This window comes from Mesocricetus auratus, unplaced genomic scaffold, assembly GCF_017639785.1.
Source record: "Mesocricetus auratus isolate SY011 unplaced genomic scaffold, BCM_Maur_2.0 Super-Scaffold_100003, whole genome shotgun sequence".
Lineage (NCBI taxonomy): Eukaryota > Metazoa > Chordata > Mammalia > Rodentia > Cricetidae > Mesocricetus > Mesocricetus auratus.
This window is the reverse complement of record NW_024429188.1, coordinates 72,007,314-72,028,003: the sequence shown is the minus strand read 5'-3', so window position 1 is coordinate 72,028,003 and position 20,690 is coordinate 72,007,314. Positions and strand designations below refer to the sequence as shown.

The following is a 20,690-nucleotide window of genomic DNA, read 5'->3' as shown; positions in this document are numbered from 1 at the left end:
CTGGGGAAGAACACACAATGAGCTGGGCGCCATCGCTGTTAGCCTTTCATCCCCTTCAGCACTCTTTCTTCTTAGTTTCCTAAGCCCCATCCAGGTCTCTAGAGCCCAGTTCTCCTCCCATTTCCCCTCTGAAGAGGACCGAGGACATTTCAGAGGCAAATCGTGAGGAGGAATTGTTCTCTTTCCCTTTCCATGTCAGTTGCTTTCCCTTCCTGGTTTTTATGGATAAGACGTTTGCTGCTCACACCCCATCCACACAGTTCTTTCCACATACCTCGAGTCCTTGAGACAATGGTAGCCCAGGCAGGCAGAAAAACTACATCAAAGCAGGATGTCATGCCATTCACAGTCCCACACTGAAGCCCCCATGCGCTCTGCCCATATAGGGCAGCTTGCTGGGTGTGGGGAAGAAACGGGCAAAGGAAGCCTTTTGGAAAGACCCAGGCTTCTCAACACCTCAACACTATGAGAGACACACTTTAAGGAAGAGGTTGATTACTGGGCAGTTCTAAATTGACCCTGGTTTTGAGAATGTATCAGAAGCAAAACTTTTATTCCGGCTAAATTCAACAAGAAAAAGTGGCTAACAAAGACCTGATCCTCATTCCCGTCTGGATCTTGACTTTTCCTTATACAGCTTTCCCCAAATGATTTCCCTAACACCTGTATTCTCTCTATTGCTTTCCCCGATCTCTCCCATCTCCCTACAAACTGACCTGCTGTCCTGTGCCCCTAGAAGTGACTCAGCACTGCAGTTTGTCTGTGACTCTCTAGGATACATTACACTTCTTCATGCTGCACTGTCTCTAGACCCCAAAGCCTTGCATGGAAACTGGAAGTGTACCTATGTCTCCCTCTTTTCCAGACAGCTTCCCCTGGATCTCCTTCCTCATTGTCAGGAAAGACAACTTATCTTTCTAGATTACTACCTCTCATTTACCTACCAATATAGATAGGCAGGCAGGCAGGCAGGCAGGCAGGCAGACAGACAGACAGACAGACAGACAGACAGACAGACACACACACACACACACACACACACACACACACACACCAACATTACCGCTATCATCACCATACTCCTAGAAGAAGATAGAAAATTCCAAGCAAGGCTGACCCAGGAGCTACAAGGAAGACTAGTGACTTAAGACCATGAGCCAATGGAGAGAGAGAAAAAAAATTCAGAAGAATACAAAATACACTACCCAGAAACCAAGGCCTGGGAAGGATCTCACTCTGCCCTAAGCCATGCTGTGAAGAACCATGCTCTTTTGGGACCTCCAGAGACCTATATCCCTCAGAAGATTAACATGGGATCGGTCCCCATTAGTCACAATGGGCCTTTGGATTGCCTAACCTGGCAACTTTCTTTGCTGTATGTCCCCATTAACTACCTCACGCCTCATGAGGGATGGGCTGCAGAAGGCTCTGTGCTATCTAAGGGTTTTCACTTACATAGGAGTTTCCTGGCACCTTAGGAAGTACAGGTATCACATATGTTCGCCAGATCCCACATCCCGTCTTTTCACACAGGCCTTTCTTTTAGTAATGGACACTTACCTGAGGCTGGGGACAGGTGTTTCTGAGGCTGCGGCTGTGATGAAACCTGTCAGCAGCATGCCACTCATGACATCGTGGGAGGGTGTAAGGGCATCCCTGCATGACCAAAGGTTGCATCAGAACCAAGGCTCATGGAGGGTGAGGACTGGCAGTAGACCAACTGTTGAGCATCAAGCACCTGGGAAAGTAATAAGGAGAGAGTTAGAGACAAGACTAGAAAAAGCCAATGAAGTCAGCACATCCTAACAGCTGTATGGGCCAGCTAACTATGCAGACAAGTATCCACAGCTAACTGAACTACATAATAGTTCTTCCCAGGCTACTATGTGCCATACAGGATTAATTGCTAGCCAAGGAAGGATTATTGTTAACCTAATATGCTTTGTGCTAGAGACACAAAGATGAATTACTACAAGACAGATTGGAGACACAGCTAGGTGAACTAGTAATTATAATAAAATACTCATGTGTCAAATACTATTCATAAGGCTACACGAGGTCAAGGGAGCACAAAGCAGATCCAAGACCACCCAGATTCAGAGACAATGCATTTGGGGTCTAGGGAGATGGCTCAGTCCATTAAGCTTGCTACCAAAACATGAGGAATTTAACTTGATCCCCAGATCACACACGTTAAAAAACGTTGGGCATGGTAGCATGTGCTTATAATCCCAACACTGGGGAGGGGAAACAGGCAGATCCCTGGAGTACTCTGGCTAGTCAGCCTAGCATACTTACTGAGCTCTGGGCCAATGAGAGACAATGTCGAAAGAAAGAAATCAAGAAAGAAAGAAAAAAGAAAGGAAGGAAGGACGGAAGAGACAGACATAAAGTGACTCCTGAGATTGACCTCTGGTTTCCCTAGAAATGTGTGCACACATGTATATGCTCCTACACATGTATATGCATCCACCTGCAAACACACACACACACACACACTCACTAATGCAGAGACGCATACTACAAAGAGGATGTTTGTGATAAGCATTGGAGGCAGAGTTTGCCTACATAGAAAAGGGGAGAAGGGCACTAATTGTTGGCCCACCTATTTCTGATGTCACAAAAAGGCAAAGCATACTCAGGTAACAGTGAATTCAGTATAGCCAGAGTTTGGAAGACAGAGAGGGAAAAGGACATAGTGCCTGCTCCAAGGAGTTCACATACAGAAAAAAACAAACAGGGAGAATAGAGACGATCAATTATGTGCATTAATGTTAGAAATAGTGATGGAGTAAAGAAACAGAGGAGGACAAGGTGAATTCTTCCTGGCCATGTCAAGAAAATTTCCCTAGAGAAAATATGTTTTAGATGAACCATGAAAAAGAAGTAGGGTTGCATTATGTTGAAAAGATAAAACCAAAAAGAATTTTCCAAACGGCACATAAAAAGTGTGGTGTAAGCAAAGAACAAGATGCGTGCCTGATTGGGCCGTGTCCTGAATGACAAACAACAGACTGTAGCTTTTATTTTGTACACAAGAAGAGGGCACTGAAGCTTTTAAGCAGGAGAGTGACATGGCCAGATTGCTTTCTGCTTGCCTTGTGTGGTGATTCTCCCAGGGGAAGAACACGCTGAGAAGCTAGTATATAATAAATAGGCAGGCAGGATGCATGAGCAGACAGCAAGCTTTGCGGTACACCAGGGAGGTAAAACATTTGGGACTTAGTAGCCAATTGGATGTGAAAGGTAAGGGAGCTGAAGGAGTCAACATTTCTAATTTGGGAGCTAGGTGGGTAACTTTGCCAACAGCAAGAGCAGGGATACAGGAAAAAGAACACATTTCGTGTGGTAAGAGGTGAGGGTAATGTTGTATAATCAGATATGCTGGAGACATTTAGCTTTACACATCAGAACTGATGAGCTTTGAAAGGGAGATATATGAGCAAAAATTAGATGTACAAATCAAATGATGGCTTCATAAATATATACAGCATGAGTATAAGTAGTAAGGATGATGCTTGCAAATGATAAAGGTGACCTCTTTTAATGTGTGGCCAAAACAAACCCTTCTCCAAAGGGGACGAAGCAATGATCTTTGATCACCCCCGCCCCGAGGGGTGATGATTAAACAGTGACCATTTTAAGCTTTATTCCACTAGTCCCCAACATTTTACATATACGGGTCCCTTCCTAAGATGAGGAAAAAAGTCTCACTTCACCCACTCACACCCACAATAGTAGCTGTACTTTTAGAATGTACAGAATGAGAGAAACACTTAACACATTTAGACATCTGTAGACTTCATACATCAAGTATGCTCTTCTTCAAGGGTCCATGCTCCCAAGATGGAGGGCTATTGCAGATTCTGGTGTTTGTAGTGTGAAGGACACTGTTAAAGCTAAAAATTCCTGGCAATTACACAGCTACACATTTTTCTACCCACAAAGCAATTACCCAAAGGATGGCTGAAAATACAATTCCCTCAATCAAATACCAACAGGAAAAGATCAATCACTCAGATAAAACATAATGTATTGAAGTGGGTGGTGGGGTAGCCTTTAATCCCAGAACTCAGGAGGCAGAGATGGACAGATCTCTAAAGAGTGCAAGGGCAGTCTGATCTACATAGTGAGTTCCAGTCCAAATGCTTTGATTTTTGTTGAATTCACAAGTAATTCTTGTTCTCAAAATTAAAAAAAGCTTTTCCTATAGCGCCACAAGTTGACTCTGGGGACTTGTACATACTAGGCAACCTCTTTATTGCTGAACCATAGGTTTTTTTTTGTATTTAAACCTTTTTCATAAAAAAAGAAAAAAAAACCTTTTCATTTGAAATTTGTTTATTTATTTATTTACTTACTTATGTGAAGTGCTGGGGGCGGGGCCCAGGGACTTTCAAATGCTAGGCAAGAGCTATAGCCCTGAGCTGTATCTTCAACTTTCACGTACACTATTTACAGAAAAACTGGAAAATGTGAAGTCAGTCATAGGATGGAGCTGACAATAACTGCCATGCTGCCAAAGACAACCGTCACTAACAGACATAGAGATGGAGTCCTTTGTCTCTGAAAAATAAACACTGGTAAATTCCGGGTAATGTGGAGGGCAAGAAACTGGTTGCATGTGACCAGGAGAAGAAAAGTCAGAATAATTAAAAATAGACTGTTTCAAAGAGAGAAGGGGCGGAAAAGCTTTGGAAATTCAGGAAGATGGTATCAGTGAAGCAGAGAGAGTGAAGAGTACTCTAAACGGAACAGGCTTTGGCCCTGTGGTTCTCAGACAAGGGAAGGGAGCAGAGAGCCCATCCAAAAGCGCTTTGTTTTCTCCTCTCTGCATTGTCCTAGGGAACTGAGCCCTCCAAAGGAAGGCTGCTCAATCAAAATATCACCAAGGCAAACTGAAGAGTTATGCAGACAACAGATGTGCAAATTTAATCACAGAAACCCAAAAGCGCACAGCTCCTTAGTTATTGAAGTAAAAGATAAAGGAACTGGGTAAATGCTAGGTAAAGATTTCAAAAGTTTATGACTAAAGATGATCAATGACCCCCAAAGAGGCTACAAATAAGTACATGACCCTCATCCAAGACCTAGGCAAGAAAGCCAGTAACGTGGAAGAAAAATTCAGCAAGGAAGTTGAGATTTTGAGAACAGGAGAACATAAAATAGAAACATTAGAAACAGGGCCAATGAGATAGTTTAGTGAGTTAAGGTGTTTGCCACCACTGACCACCTATGTTTGATCAACAGGAAATACTCGTTAGAGGGACAAAACCAACTCTCAAAAATTACTCTTCCCACGGGGGGGGGGCGTTGGTGTTTGAGACCAGTATGGTCTACAAGAGCTAGTTCCAGGACAGGTTCCAAAGCTACACAGAGAAACCCTGTCTCCAACAACCCCCCAAAAATGCTCCCCCATAATAAGTAAATAAATTTAATAAAATGTTAGAATGAAAAGTCAATAAATTAAAAATTAAAAAAATAGTCAAAACACCAGCAGTAGGCTCAATAAAGCTGAAGAAAGAATATCAGGGATGGAGGACAAGGTTAAGAAAACACTATATTTTTACAAACAAGGGAAAATAAGAAAAAAGGCCAGGTGTCACAGTACACACCACTTGGAAGGCAGAGAAGGGTGGATTCCTGTGAACTCAAGGACAGCCTGTTCTACATAACAATTTCCAGGACAGCCAAGGCTACACAGAGAAACCCTGTCTCAAAAACTAAAACAGAAAGAAAGAAAAATGAACATGACTGTAGCTTCCACAAATTCTGGGTCAAAAGACCAAACCTAAGAATTCATAGGAAAGGAGTTGAGATAAAAAAAAACAAACACAGTGAGAATCTAATCAATAAAATAACAACATAAAAAGCCTCAAATCTAGAGAAATAATTGCAAATTCCAGGGACATTTGGAACCCAAAATAGGCATGAAAAAGATCCTCTCCATGACAAGAAGTCAAACATACAAAACAAAGAAACAATTTTAAAATCTTTAAGAAAACTACCACTTACTTACAAAAGCAAACACATCATAAAAACATCAGGTCTCTTATCAGCATCCCTAAAACTAACCAAGGGAGGAGGAAGAGGAGGAGGGGAAAGAAGAGAAGATATTTCAAGCTCTGAACATTAAGTAACTACCACTCAATACTGTTCTATCAAACACAAATCTATATTTTAAAATTGATGGAGAAACAAGGACAGCCAGCTCTAGCACAAGCTAACCACTGAGCATAAGGTATTTTCAATTTATTCTTTGTGTCTTTTACATCATGCATCTCTATCCCATTCATTTCCTCATCCCTTCATATCCACCCTCTGCCCTTGCAAGCACCCCACCTCTGCCATCAAGTAAAATAAAATTTAAGAGAAAAAAAAACAGAGAAGGAAAACATCAGTTGCCCCATGGAAGCTGCAGTGTGACCCTGTGAGTCACACAGTAAACCCTTTAGTCCATCCATCTTTACTTGCAAGTGTTCATTGCAAAGAGTTGGTTCGAGGTCGCTGGTTTCTGCTACAGTATTGATGCTGGGCCTTTCCTGGGAGTTCTCTTGGATATCCTGCTGTTACCCTGTGTTGTGGAGGTCCTGCAGCTTTGGGTCTGCAGGACCGGCCTCTTCACGTGCTCCAGCAGTTCAGAGATGGGGCGGAGGTTGGGGTGAGCCAACCCATAATCCTGGTTCTGGGCCTGGGTTGTTGCAGGGTTGGTGAGCCCGCCAGCTCTCCCTTGTCTTCACCACCAGGGTGAGCTCTCCAGCATTGCCCTGGCCAGTTCACCCCTTGCAGCAATGAGCAAGAGGCAGGGCCAGTTCTGCTTTCATGTCCTCAGAGTCAGATTCCCGCACAACTACACCTTCAGGGCCTGCTCTACTGTGCTGCCCAGGCATGGCTGGAGTTGGGGTCACTTTCTTGCATGCTGCAGCTGATGAGGGGCAGGCCAGCTCTCTCACCTGCCTTGGGTGTTAATGGGGGTGCTTCTCTCCCATGCCCATGTCACCACATGCAGATGATTAATGGGGACAGCTCTCCCCATGCTCACAGTTTCAGGGTGGCTCACCCACGCCTCTGCCAATGGGGTTGGCTCTATCATGCTTTAGTGTACTATTGTGCTCTACTGTGTGTAGGGCCTAGCAGAAGATATTTAAAGGAATACTACACACAAAGGAGAAAGAAAAGCAGAAAGTCTCAATCATGAAAGGACAGGAGAGAACAAATTTCGTGAGAGAAATAGATGAACAAAGGAAAATTAAAGAATCAGTTGTGGCCAACACAGTAAAGCAGCAGACTTCATACTAATAAAAGATAAAGAAAAGAGCAAACAATAATCAAACACAAAAATGAGAGGAATTAATATTTTAAAAATCTCTCAATAGTAACCAGAACTGTAAGTGACCTCAGCTCATCAACAAAGGGATGCAGAATAGCTGGATTAAAATACTACATCTAACTCTAACTCTGAGTTATCAGGAAAGAAACTGGCAAACACACACTGAACATCAAAGGATGGAAGTCAACCTATTAAGTGAGCGGAAGCTGAAAATAACCGGCATAGCTAGTCTAGCACCTGACGATGCAGATTTCAAATTAAGTTAGAAGAGATAAAGACATACATAACAATAAAGAGACTATCACAATCATAAATACACATGCATGAATATTGAGGCTCCCAACTTCAAAAAACAAACACTAATGGGCATAGAAGGTGGCGTGGGTCTTGGTATAATGATAATAGATGACTTCAGTATTCCACTCTCCCCAAGATATGACTTCTAAACAAACAAACAAACAAATAAAAAACTAATAAATATTTGAAAAAATTAAAAACTACTTTGTGAATCCATACCAACCCTTATCAGAGAAGGGACCAGGGAATGGAGGCAATGAGGAAGGGATATAAATTAGAATACAGTGACAGAAAAATGCCATAATGAAACTCATTACTTTGCATGCTAATTTTAAAATCTAATAAAAATGTTCTTGTTCCTTGCTTCTGAGACAGGGCTTTTATATGTAGTCCAAGCTAGTTTAGACCTTGTATTTCTCCTGCCTCTACCTCCAGTGTGCTGGGATTACTGGTATGTGCCATCATGGCTGGCTTTCAAGTACAATGAACTCGCCATATGCCATCTATCATTTGTATCCTGCTTTGTTCACTTACCATATCATGGCCATCTCATAATGGTTTCTATTTCTCTCCCTCCCCCCAAATCTGTGTATGTGGAGTTCTTGGAATTGAACCCAGGGTCTCACACACACTACACAAACAAGCACTGTACCTCTAAGCTGTAGTCCCAATTGAAACATGATTTCTAATAACTGCTAAGAGTGCTGTGGTTGAGGTCCTTAGCTCTGGCATCAGGCCAGACCTTACCTCTCAGCGCATCAGTGCTCTGGTCTGTAAAACAGGGATAAGAATTATACTGACCCTATGGAATCGTTCTAATTATTAATGTTCATCATGGTTTTACATAACTTAGCATACTTTCTGGCATGGCTGAGTTAGCTGTCCTCATTGTCCCACACTATTTCTCTGAATTGATATACCAAGATTTATTTTAACAGTTGGCCATATCTTTATAGTCCTTCTGCTTTAGAAGTCAAATGACAACGAACAACATTGTGCATAATTAATACTGCCACCAGTAATGTATGAGAGTGACAATTTGGTTAACTGTGAGCAAAAATAGGCTCTTACTGATTACTTTGCATTTCCTCAATTCCTAGGAATGTGGACCATCCATACAGAGTTTAGCAGTCATTTGCATTTCTTTTTGTGAGATATTATGAGAGTGACTTCTTACCAAACTTAGTGGCACTTGCCTGTAATACCAGCATTCAGGAGGCAGAGGCAGGAAGGTTGCCACAAGTTCAAGGCCAGCCTTTTCTATATGGCAAGTGCCCAGCCAACCAGGTCTATAGTGATTGGAATCCTGGATCCCCCAAACCAAACCAACAAAATAGAATTCTTTACAAATTAGTGCTTCCCTTCTTATTGTTCTGCTGACTTGTTACCAGACAATACTAAGATAAACCAAGGAATAAAAAATCCATACCTTTCAAGGTCATGGTGGCACTGGCCTTTAATCTGTGCACTGAAGAGAGAGGCAGGTGGATCTCTGTGAGTTCAAGGCCAGTTTGGTCTACAGAGAAAGTTCCAGAACAGCCAGAGAGAGACCTTGTCTCAACTCCATTCCCTCTCAAAAGAATTCATCGCTTCTAATCATAACATAGCCATAAAAGTATTAACCTCTTCTGACTGGGTGGCAGCAGCATATGCCTTTAATCCCAGCACTCGGGAGGCAGAGTCAGGCGGATCTCTGTGAGTTCAAGGCCAGCCTGGTCTACAGAGTAAGTTCCAGGACAGCCTCCAAAGCCACAGAGAAACCCTGTCTTGATAAAAAATAAATTAACCCTGTGTGGTCCCAGTATTAGGATCTTTATTTTTGCCTTTTGTTCTATGGCTTTAAGTCATTTCACCTCTCTAAACCGTATTTTTTAGATTTATTATTCATTGTCAATTTCATACATGTATTTAATGTATTTTGATCATACTCATTCCCCCATTACTCTCCGTCCTCTCCCTCCAGCTCATCCTCTTCTTCCCAACAAATTCTCCTACTTTTGTGTCTTTTGTTTTGTTGCGTTGTTTGGAAGACCTCACTGAGTTTAATTAGGCTATTTGCATAAACAGATGGGACTGGGACATTATTTACTGGAGCATGGGCAACTAACCAGCGACAACACCACTCAAGATAATAACTCCTTCTCCCCCAAGAAACCATTAACTGCCAATAAAAACTCCTCAGGGATGGGTGGGGCCTCATGAGCCCCTCCTCCACCTATGATTGCATATTGAAGGGCCCCATCATTTGTAGTCCTTTTGTAGGTAGGCGCAGCTGCTAGGGGTTCATGAGCTTACTTTTCTAATCTGTCAAATATAAGTGGTTACGATTGGCAGGCATCAAAACACCATTATTCCCACTCTTTGTACAGCATGAACTTGAAGCCTGCTAAACTGTCTTTCAAGATCATCTACACATAAGGCAGGCACTGTGGTCCATGCCCATAATCCCAGCAATAGAAGGTGGAGAGACGAGGGTGGAGATTTCAAAGTCATTCTTGAATACATAAAAGTTAGAGACTCTGCCTCAAGCAAAGAAATAAACAAAAGCAAGCAACAAAAAGCTGTCTTTTAGAATAACCTGGCAAGGTTGTTTCAGCTAAAATTACATCATTTTGAGGTGAACACACTGAAACATAATTGAACCTATTCAGGGCCCTTGATTCCTGGCCCAGAGCTTTGTTCTATGGAATGTGTGTGCATGTGTGTGCGCGTGTGTGCGTGTGTGTGTGCACACGTGTGCATGTGTGTGTGTGTGTGTGTGTGTGTGTGTGTGTGTGTGTATGTAACCGGGGATTCATTTTCATGCATGCTAGGCTAGTGCTTTACCACTGAGCTACATTCCTAGTCGTTTTCATTTTGAGACAGAGTTGTACTGCTTATCAAATTGGCCTTGAAATTGAGAACTTCTGCCTCAGTCTTCTAAGTAGCTGAAATTATAGGCATGTGCCACTGTACACAGCTAAAATGTATTTTCCAATGGTAAAAAGAAATAAACCAAGACTAACCATCTTGATTTAGTTAGCTTCATTTGCTCACAAAAAATGAAAATATGCCCTTATATTTGCAATAAAATATCTTCTGGACGTATATATGATAATTTGTTGCCATTGGAGGAGGGAAATGAATGGCTATTACAGAGAAATTCTCTCCCACTCCTTTGGGACTTTCTACCTTTAAAAAAGCAGTGTACTTATTTAAGAAAGTGCACTGAGCATGTATGTAAAATATAATGAATCATTATAAGTACAGTCCCATTGTAAATAAAATTACAATTCACACCATAAAAATCTCATGTCATCAATAGGAAATATACATTTTATTTATTTTTATGTATATGAATGTCTGCCTGCATCTATTCATGTGTACCATGTGTGTACCATGGAGGTCAGAAGAGGGTGTCAGATCCCCTAGAACTGGAGTTAGAAACTGTTGTAAACACCATATGGTCTGTGCAGTGGTGGCTCATTCCTTTAATCCCAGTACTCGGGCGGCAGAGGCAGAGTTTTTTGAGTTTCAAGACAACCAGATCTTTTACACAGAGAAACCCTATCTTGAAAGACAAAAACAAAACAAACACACACACAAAAATCTCTGTGGCACGAATAATAAAAACCAGAGACAAATATTGAGGTTCAAGCTGAAGATCAGAAAAGCAAAGTAGCCAATGACTAGAGAGTTCTCGCCTCTACCAATGCTCAGACAAAGAAGAGGTGATCCTGCCTTCAGCGTGACTGCAGACTGACTCCTGTCTCCTCCTGTCTTATATATTCCTCTCTGGTGTTGGGATTAAAGGTGTGTGTCATCACTGCCTGGCCTCTGTGGCTAACTAGTGTGGCTAGCTTTGCACTCTGATCCACAGGCAAGCTTTATTTGTCAGATCATAAACAAAATATCACCACAAATCTCCATGTGGATACTGGGAACTGAACCCAGGTCCTCTGCAAGATAAACAAGTGCTCTTAACTGCTGAGCCACCAGTCCATCTTAGAAATACGGATTTTAGACTCAGTATTTGTTTGTACTTTTTGCCAAAACATTATGGATATTTTTTTGAGACAGGGTTTTCTTTGTGAAACAGTTCTAGCTGTTGTTTGTACTTTTTGAATTTTAACCATGCAAATATATCAAGACTTTAAAAGAATCTATTTTCTCCTTTCTCCCCACTCTCCTTCAAGATGCCAAGGAAGTCTGTGACAATTAGTGCTAACTGTCAACTTGACAGACTCTAGAATTACCTGGCAGACCGTGAAAAATTATTTAGATTAAGACTAGGATCTGAGGGAGGAGTGATAAGCAAAGGGGTCAAGACCAGACTGGAGAGACCCACAGATGGCAAGGAGGGGGGAGCTCATGGACCCCAGACTGATAGCTGGGAAATCAGCATAGGACTGTCCCAGACCCCCTAAACGTGGATGTCAGATTGGAGGTCTGGACAATCTATGGGGCCTCTGGTAGTGGATCAGTATTTATCCTTAGTACGTGAATGGACTTTGGGAGCCCACTCCACATAGAGGGATACTCTCTCCGCCTAGACACATGAGGGAGGGTCTAGGCCCTGCTCCAAATGATATGACAGACTTTGAAGATCCCCCATGGAAGACATCACCCTCCCTGGGGAGCAGAAAGGGAATGGGATAGGGGGTTGTTGGAGGTAGGGGGGGGGAGGGGAGGGAGAGGGAACTGGGATTTACATGTAAAACAAGCTTGTTTCTAATTTAAATAAAAAAGACTAGGCTCGGAGAATGTCCTTTAGGGGTTGCCTTCATTGTGTTAATCAGTGTAAAGAAAGGTCCATTTTAACTGGGGGATGGACCATTGCCTCTGTGGAGAAACCTGGACTGAATTAAATGGAAAAGGAGAGCTGGCCATGTTTTCACCCTTCTCTGTTGTCTCATTATGGATGTAGCATGACAAGCTGCTTCAGGCCCCTGCTTTCTTGACATGCCTGCTGTCTTAGTTAGGATTTCTATTGATCTGATAAAGTACTGTGTCCAAAAGCAATATGAGAAGGAAAGGGCTTATTTACGTTACACATCCTGAATCACTGTCCACCGAGAGAACCTGGTACAGAGGCCATGGATGGGATCTGTTTACTGACTTGCTCCTCACAACTTGCTTCAGTTGTATTGTGGAAAAAAATCATGTGTTTTTCCATATCCAAATGAACAACAGTAGTTAAAATCTTCTTACCAGGCATGATGGTGCATACCTGTAAAACTCAGGAGTCTGCCTGGGTGGTGGTGACACATGCCTTTAATCCAAGCACTTAGGAGGCAGAGGCAGGCAGATCTCTGTGAATTCAAGGCCAGCCTGGTCTACAAAGCAAGTTCCAGGACAGCCAGGACAGTTCAACAGAGAAACCCTGTCTCACAAAACTAAAAAAGAAAGAAAAAACCCTGAGGAGTCTGCAACAGGAGGATTATGGGTCTAAGGACAGCCTGGGCTACACTTAGAGACCCTGTATTAAGAGAAAATAACCTACCAAACACACACACACACACACACACGTATGTATGTATATATCTTAACTAAATGTATATATATTTCGTTCTCAGATAATCCTATAAAACAGTCATTATTGTCTTCAACATGCAATGAGAAAACAGGCACACAGACAAAAAGTAACATGTGAAGTCATACTGAAGCCATGTGGCAAAGAGCTGAAATGTGTACTTGGGCAGTTCTGTCCAAGAATGCAAGTTCTTCATCATTACATGATGTTATCTTTGTAAATTCTAGAACCCACTCTATGAGGCATTGTTGCCACTGGTCTCCTAGCAAGCAGAAAAGGGGAGGTGATTGGGAATATGAAGGGGATTAGAAGGAAGAGTAAGGGGAAGAAGAGAAAGTAAGAGAGTAATGTGTGTGTGTGTGTGTGTCTGTTTGAGATCTAGATACATTATGTACATGCATAAAATGTCATAAATAATACACACATATACACATAACAATAATAATGAAAATGAGGCTATCAACTTGAGAGTGGGGGAAACATAAGGTGGGTTCCAGGGAGAGTAGCTAGGAGGAGCTGGAGGGAGTTAAGGGAGGAGGGAAAATGATGTAATTCTTTTTCAATTTAAAACATTATTTTAGGCTGCATGTGGTAGCACATACCTTTAATCCTAGCACTCAGGAGTCAGAGACAGATGGATCTCTGTGAGTTTGGGTCCAACCTGATCTACATAGTGAACTCCATGACAGCTAGGGCTATGTAGAGAAACCCTGTCTTTAAAGCTAAAAACGGAAAAGAAATTCATTATTTTAAATAAGTTTAAATTTTATTCGGCACAGAGTTTTAGAAGCTTTGCATTCAAACGGCACGACACGGGTTCAGGCTGTGTCCCATCCTGGTGGGGCCTTTGCATCTCTCTCTGTGTATGCCCTCTTCTCCCTCCTCATTCTTCCCTTCTCTAATAATGCCAGTAGCATTCAGGCATTACGGCTCCACCCTAATGATCTAAACTAACCACTTCCCAAAGTGGTGGTGGGTTTTTTATGTCTTATGTATGTATATGCACACATATATAAATATGACCTGCTGAGTCTGTTGTTATTGGTAGTGTGTATATGGTTGAGGGGCTGAGCACTCTGTGTTGGACAACCAATAAGGAGCTTATCCCTGGGAGAGGCTAATTTTCCTTCTAGCATCCATCAATTGCCTGTAGTACTTTGTCAAGGGGTGGTAGTTACACTTGTTTGTGGACATAAGGATAGTTTCAGAATGTAGTAAGGAATTATGCTGGTCTAGCAAAGTGGCAGTGGCAAATTCTTTTCCAAGGTCCATGACCTCACTAGCCCCCAGAAGCTGCCTGTGTTTCCAGTATCAGGCATGATTTCCCTCCTGTTGAGTAGGCCTCATCTAAGAAACCTCTCTTTACAGCAAATGGGAATGATCACAGAAAAACACCACTGGACACAATGCAGCCAAATGAACTTTACTCACACACACACACACACACACGCATGCACACATGCGTGCACGTGCACACGAACACACATGCATGCACACACACACGAATGCACACACACTGGAGCATGTGCGCGCGCGCGCGCACAAAGGCAGATGCAGTGAATCTGTCTGGGGTAGTATCAGGCTAACAAACCCTGCAAAGCACTTAACTGCCCTTTGCAGGACATCTTAGAAATAAATTTCTGCACTGACAAGCTTCTCAGTTTGAGCTCAGAGCTTCCTCAATATCTAGAGCTCGATCAATACTTTAAAATGAACAAATAAACTCTTCCCACCTAAAAGCTGATGGTTAGAAACTTACACTACCGAGAGAGTTACACAAGTAGACAAGGATGTCTACTGCAGTGTAATGTGAGAGAGCAAAAATGGGCAATTGACTCAAATGTCCATCACCAGGGGACTGGTCAGTGGACTATGCCTGAGGAAGCTCAGCATGATGGTTAAGGGCATAGGCCCAGAGCCAGAATGTTCGCCTCTGCATGTGGCTCTGCCATTTCCTAGCGAAAATCTGCACAAGCTCTCTAACCTTATTGTACTTCAGCTGCTATGTCTACAAAACAGGGCAACAAAAGACCCAGAATGCATGCGTCCTCTTTTACTGCCACACTGGATAGTAGAAACGCCACATTGTGAGAAAGGAAAGGTGGTCAGTCATGCAGTGCCACCTTGGACTGACAGAGAGAAGTCTGGAGCCATGGGAAAGAGAGAGATCTGTGTCTCACTGCCTTGTTGCAAGCAGTTAATGCATGCGCTCTGCTGTTAATAGCAAGTACTCAAATGTTTTCGATTGGAGCCAATCACACAGGACTGTTATGCAGACACAGCTCTCTATGTACTCACTCATCAGCTGCTATCTTAATTTGCTTTCTATTGCTGTAATAAACACCATAACCAAAGCAACTTGCGAAGGAAAGGGTTTATTTCACCTCACGGCTTCTCAGGAAGGTATCAAGGCCGGAACCCAAGGCAGAAACCTGGAGGCAGAAACTGATGCAGAGGCCATGGAGGGGTGCTGCTTTCTGGCGTATTACTCATAGCTTCCTCGTCCTGCTTTCTTACACAGGACTCTCTGCCCAGGGGTGCACTACCCACAGTGAGCGGGGCCCTCCCACCTCAATCATTAATCAGGAAAATGCCCAAGGACTTGCTCACCCACCAGTTTTACGAAGGTACTTCCTCAGTGGAGGCTCCTTCCTCCAAGGTAACTAGCTTGTGTCAAGCCGACAATACTAACCACCACTGATTCCAAACATACCTTCTAGGTCACAGAAAACAAGTGTTAGAATGCTGTGCTTGACAAAAGTTCAATTTTGTAAATGCATTTATAAGTCTATGTGCAAATTTGTGCAGAAAGCCTAGACAAACATACACCATACTGTTTATTGACACTTCTGGGGAGCTGCATAAATGGAATTCTCTCATTTTTTTCTTTATCCCACATTTTTCGCAAACCATTTAGTATTCTCAGAAAAAAAAGGCCTCATGTTTTAAGATGGCCAAGTGTAGGGACACACAGAATGAGAATTCTTCCTGCAGCTACGGACTCCTCACCTCAGTTCAAGGTGACACAGCATGACCATCTTCCCTTTCACAATGTGATATCTCCACTAGACAACATGCTAGTGAGAGAGGAGGTCCACATAGGTATATGCTCCTAAAGTCACTTCCTGCAGCATAGCCAAAGACAAGTTTCTACTTCAGATGTGACTGACTCAATGAATAAACCTGAGAAATCCAACTGTCATACAGGACGAGACCTGTGGGGTCGTCTAAGCAACCTCTTAACTGACAGGTTGAAACGAGGAAAGATGTTCCTGAGATAAGACCTATCAAGCACTTTTGAGGAATAAAATTTATTTCCCATTCAGAAGCCTAAAGATACATCCTCATAGATGAGAATTTTATTCTGAACCAATTAACTCAATAAAGCCGGGACTTTCCTACACTGCTGAGTGAGAATGTAAGTTAGTAAGCGATTTTGGAGAGGGAATTGACAATGTCCCTTAAAGATGCTGCTGCTAATAGTTTGTGAGTGGATAATTCTACTTCCTGATTGAAGCATTCACCTCAACTTAACTACCTAAGAATGAATACAGAATGGTCACAGCTCCAACCTGGAGGGATAAATAAATTCTGCTTAGTTCATGAATACATAATTGAAAAATGAATGTTTTGAATTAGAGCCACATATTACAACATGGATGGATTTCACAAATATAATATTGACTATAAAAACGAGTTGTAGAATAATACATACATTGAATACCATTGATATAAACTTTTACAACAGGAACAGCAGCATATGTTCGTTAAACACATATGCATACATATATGAATATATACATATATATATATACAGAGAAAGAAATGATTAAAGTATGAATAAAGGAAAGAGAATAACAAACATTACATCCAGGATAGTGTTCACTATGGAGGGAGGGAACTTTAATTATGAAAGAATAGACTCTATTGGTAACGTCTTTCTTAACCTGGTCATCAATTTATTCTTTATGCTGCTTAGAATGTGCAAATCATAAAAATAGCACAGTAATTTTAAAAATGCAACAAATCCCATGCTAAATGGAGAACTGATCATTTTTGGGTATAACAAGACACTGAGCGCAATGTAATAAATATAGATGTTGCATTCAAAATTAGAAGATTCCTCCTTAAGGCTTCTTCATTTTCCCGGGACTAGTTCCTCAGAAGGGAACCCACTAGAGACCTAGCAGTTGGACGTAGTCAGCTGGAGATCAGGAGATAATCTCTCTGCCACCCATCAGCTGAGGGAAGGACAGCAATTCTGTTAAACTCCGGGGTGTGCGTGTTTTAATACACAGCGCTGGAGCAGACTGCCTTGCAGAGTTTCGTTTTCACATGACTGCTTCCTTCAAGTCCTTTTGTTGTTGTTTGTCTGCTTGGTTAATTGGTTAGTTAGCAGCAAACAGCTAAACCCACCCCTGTACAATGCTCAAGGGTCCCCTACATCAAAATATTCACATTTATTCATAGCAGCATTCCTCAAGCCTTTAACATGATTTATGTGCACTGTCACTCTCTAAGAGGAAAATTCAGTGAAAAAGAATTTCCAAAACATTGCTGTATCCACCACACACACACTTTAAAACAGAACCTATTAATATTCTCCTAAAACTGTTGCCCTAGAAAGATTTTCTTACCACTTTAGCTGTCAGTGTTTGGAATCCTTTGGAAGGACTAGTAAGATGGCTCAGTGGTTAAGGACACCTGCTGCCAAGCCTAAGGACCTGAGTTTGATCCCTGGGACCACATGATGGAAAGAGTAGAACTGGCTTATACAAGTTGTCCTCTGACCTCCACATGAGAGTTGTGTCACACGCCCTTTCTTTCACGTGCACATGAAATAAATTAAAATCTACTACTAGAAAGATAAAAAAGATTATGTTCATTTTGAAAAGCAGACTATGATTACATACTGCAACATCTACTGAGTGGGCTTTCTCTCAGTGAATGCCCTTGATCAGGCCTCACATGTATTATGGCAGATGGAACACCAGAAACTTCTGAGCATTTGCGATGGGAAGGGCTGTGTCCTAGATGTGTTCTTTTCATCTGGGTTTTGGGCCTATCCTAAGTTTGTTGCTTCAAGTCTGGCTCCTCTCCTTTAGGTGTCAGCAGAGCTGGAAGGTGTTTCTGGTGGGAGCTCAAAAGCCCTTAGCTAGGGCCTAATCCAGAAGGTACGAGTAAGTCTCTCCCTACGTGCCTTCACTCCATCAAGAGTTGGCAGGGATCAGCACTTCAAGGCAGAGAGACCTGGTCACCCAGGGAAGGAGTGGCTCCATCTTCCTTTAGGGACAGGACAGTCCCTTCAATGTCCAGCACTGAGATTCCTTGGACCCATCTCCCACCCAAACCTCAGAAGAAGAATCTGCTAAGGTTTGTGGCTTCCACCAGACTTCCTTGGAGGTGATTTACTCAGGGGGCCTTTAATTTAGAAACAAAGGTTTCATTGTAAAAGTATACACAGAGATTTTGAATGCCTTTGTTCTTCAGAACAATTGAAAGGAAAGCACAAGAAGTGTGTCCTCTTCCTCACAGCAAACTCCACGCTCTCAATAACAGCTAACAGAAGATGCTCCCAAGATCACTTCTCCCCAGCCCCAGACACCTCACCTGCTTCGAACCCGTGAGGTCTGTCCCTGTCTACCTATCAAGAGAAGGATAAATCCCATTTACCCATCCAGTCCCAGGCCCATGAACCAGGTTGGGGCACTCAGCCTGAGGCTAGGAGAGGCAGGGGGTGTAGAAGGAACTGGGGTGTTGGACTCCGGAGAAGTCACTCAAACTATGTTCTGGAGAGGTAAAGGCTGCCTCACCGTTCCAGGAGGCAGAGAGGGAGTCAGAAAGCACAGCAGGCAATGGGGGAGACTGCACCAGGGAAATGAAGGGGTCAGAAAGTCAGTACAGAGATGCTATGATCCCTTCGCCCGGATTACTTCAGGGAAGAACTCCTATGTCCTGTCTCCTGGCCAGAATACTCATTTGTTCAGAAAATTAAAGGTCCGGTATTGCCTCTCTTCTCTTTCCAGCAAAGGCTTTCCACACATACCCCTTCCCTCTCACCAGTAAATCTACCCTTAGACAAAAGCATGTCACTGAAAAAAATCTAAGATTAAATAAACACCCTGTTCCTATCAAAGAAACAAATCATGGACCTTCCTCTTATTCATCATTTAGACCGCAATTGCTCAAATTGGCTTGAGTTACCAGTCTTCCGTATCTTCTTTCTCCTTTATGAATCCAATCAGTGACTACTTCATTAGAAGCATTTATTTAATGCAAGTTTTCCCCCAAAGGCACATGCAGGCAGACCAGAACAGGCGTACAGACACCCCCTTAGACAGTGCTATCCCTGAAGCTTCCCTTCTTTCAGCCAGCTGAATGAGGGCGAGGCTTGGAAATCATTTCTCTATGGCCTACCTTCTGATTCCGTGAGGTCTGCGAAGCAGGCGGTAGCTGGAGGCTGGGAGGCCCCGGCTAAGCTGCCTCTGTGAATCAGCGAAGAAGTCCCTGAGACAGGGATGCCGACAGCTGCTGTGTGCACTCTCTCTCTGTCTCTTCCACCTCCCTGTCCTCCTCCTCCTCCTCCTCCTCCTCCTCCTCCTCCTCCTCCTCCTCCTCCTCCTCCTCCTCCTCCTCCTCCTCCTCCTCCTCCTCCTCCTCCTCCTCCTCCTCCCCCCCTCTCCGTGCTGCTCTGTGTTGCTATGCAATCATCACCAGGACTAACAGTGCCATTCTAACCTCAGGCAAAGATACCCTTGACTGGACAAATGCAGAGAGAGCAAGGACAGTTTTATGAAAGTACCAGAGCCGTGGCAGCTCTCGGAGATTTCAATTCATTAGAAGCAGAAGAGCAAAGCGGAAGAGCCTGAAAAGCAGAGGGAGAGAGGGGGAGAAGGAGGAGAGGCTTCCACTGGGAGGAGGAGACAAAAGAGCCCCGGAGATCAATAGGAGCTGCTGAGCTGAGCAAAGTGTCTGGCCCCCAACTTCCACATCTCCAGCCCAGAGCCAAAACCAACTTCGGAGCCAGCAGCTGGCAGGGGCCCCTCAGTAGTCAGTCCAGGATTCAATTTCTGTTCCGGGAGCTGAAACACTCTGCTCTAACAATTGTCATTGATACTCAAGGTACAGTCTGGGGCACAGCACAGTCTGCCAGTGACCTCTGAGCGCTTGGAGTCGTGTGTGAAACTCAACAAGTAAAGGAAAGAAAGGGGATTTTGAATGATCTGAGGAACACAGCTCCTCCCTGGCTCACCTCACTGACTGACTACCCCACTCTCTGTCACTGATTTCTTCCATGCCAGCTCTTACTCTCAATTGTTAGAGGTTTAAATTCTAAACACTCCAACAGGTCTGGATGCAGGATATCTGGATGCAGCAGCTCATGTAACACCTATGTGTTGAGAGAATGAACAATGAATGGATGGCTGGATAAAAGCAGTCAAAAACCCTCACCACCATCCTCCTACCCCAAAGGGCTCGAAGCCCTTGCCTCTGCAGGCCTTGGCAGAGACTCTGTCTTTCCTCTCTCTGCTTCTGAGAACTATACGGGAG

The 20,690-nt window shown here is 43.1% G+C and overlaps 1 protein-coding gene across 2 annotated transcripts in view; it reads right to left on the bottom strand.

Moving 5' to 3' along the window:
• The window catches only part of Drp2 (dystrophin related protein 2), a 52,348-nt gene extending 32,646 nt beyond the window's left edge, over window positions 1-19,702 (bottom strand). For both annotated transcript variants that reach the window (XM_013115233.3, XM_040744381.1), the window contains exons 1-2: window positions 19,557-19,702; window positions 1,561-1,738 (exon numbers count right to left, since the gene is read on the bottom strand). In XM_013115233.3, the coding sequence (XP_012970687.2) occupies window positions 1,561-1,628 (68 nt within the window). In that variant the 5' untranslated portion in view covers window positions 1,629-1,738; window positions 19,557-19,702. The remainder of the gene's footprint in view (window positions 1-1,560; window positions 1,739-19,556) is intronic.
• Window positions 19,703-20,690: the final 988 nt, after the last annotated feature.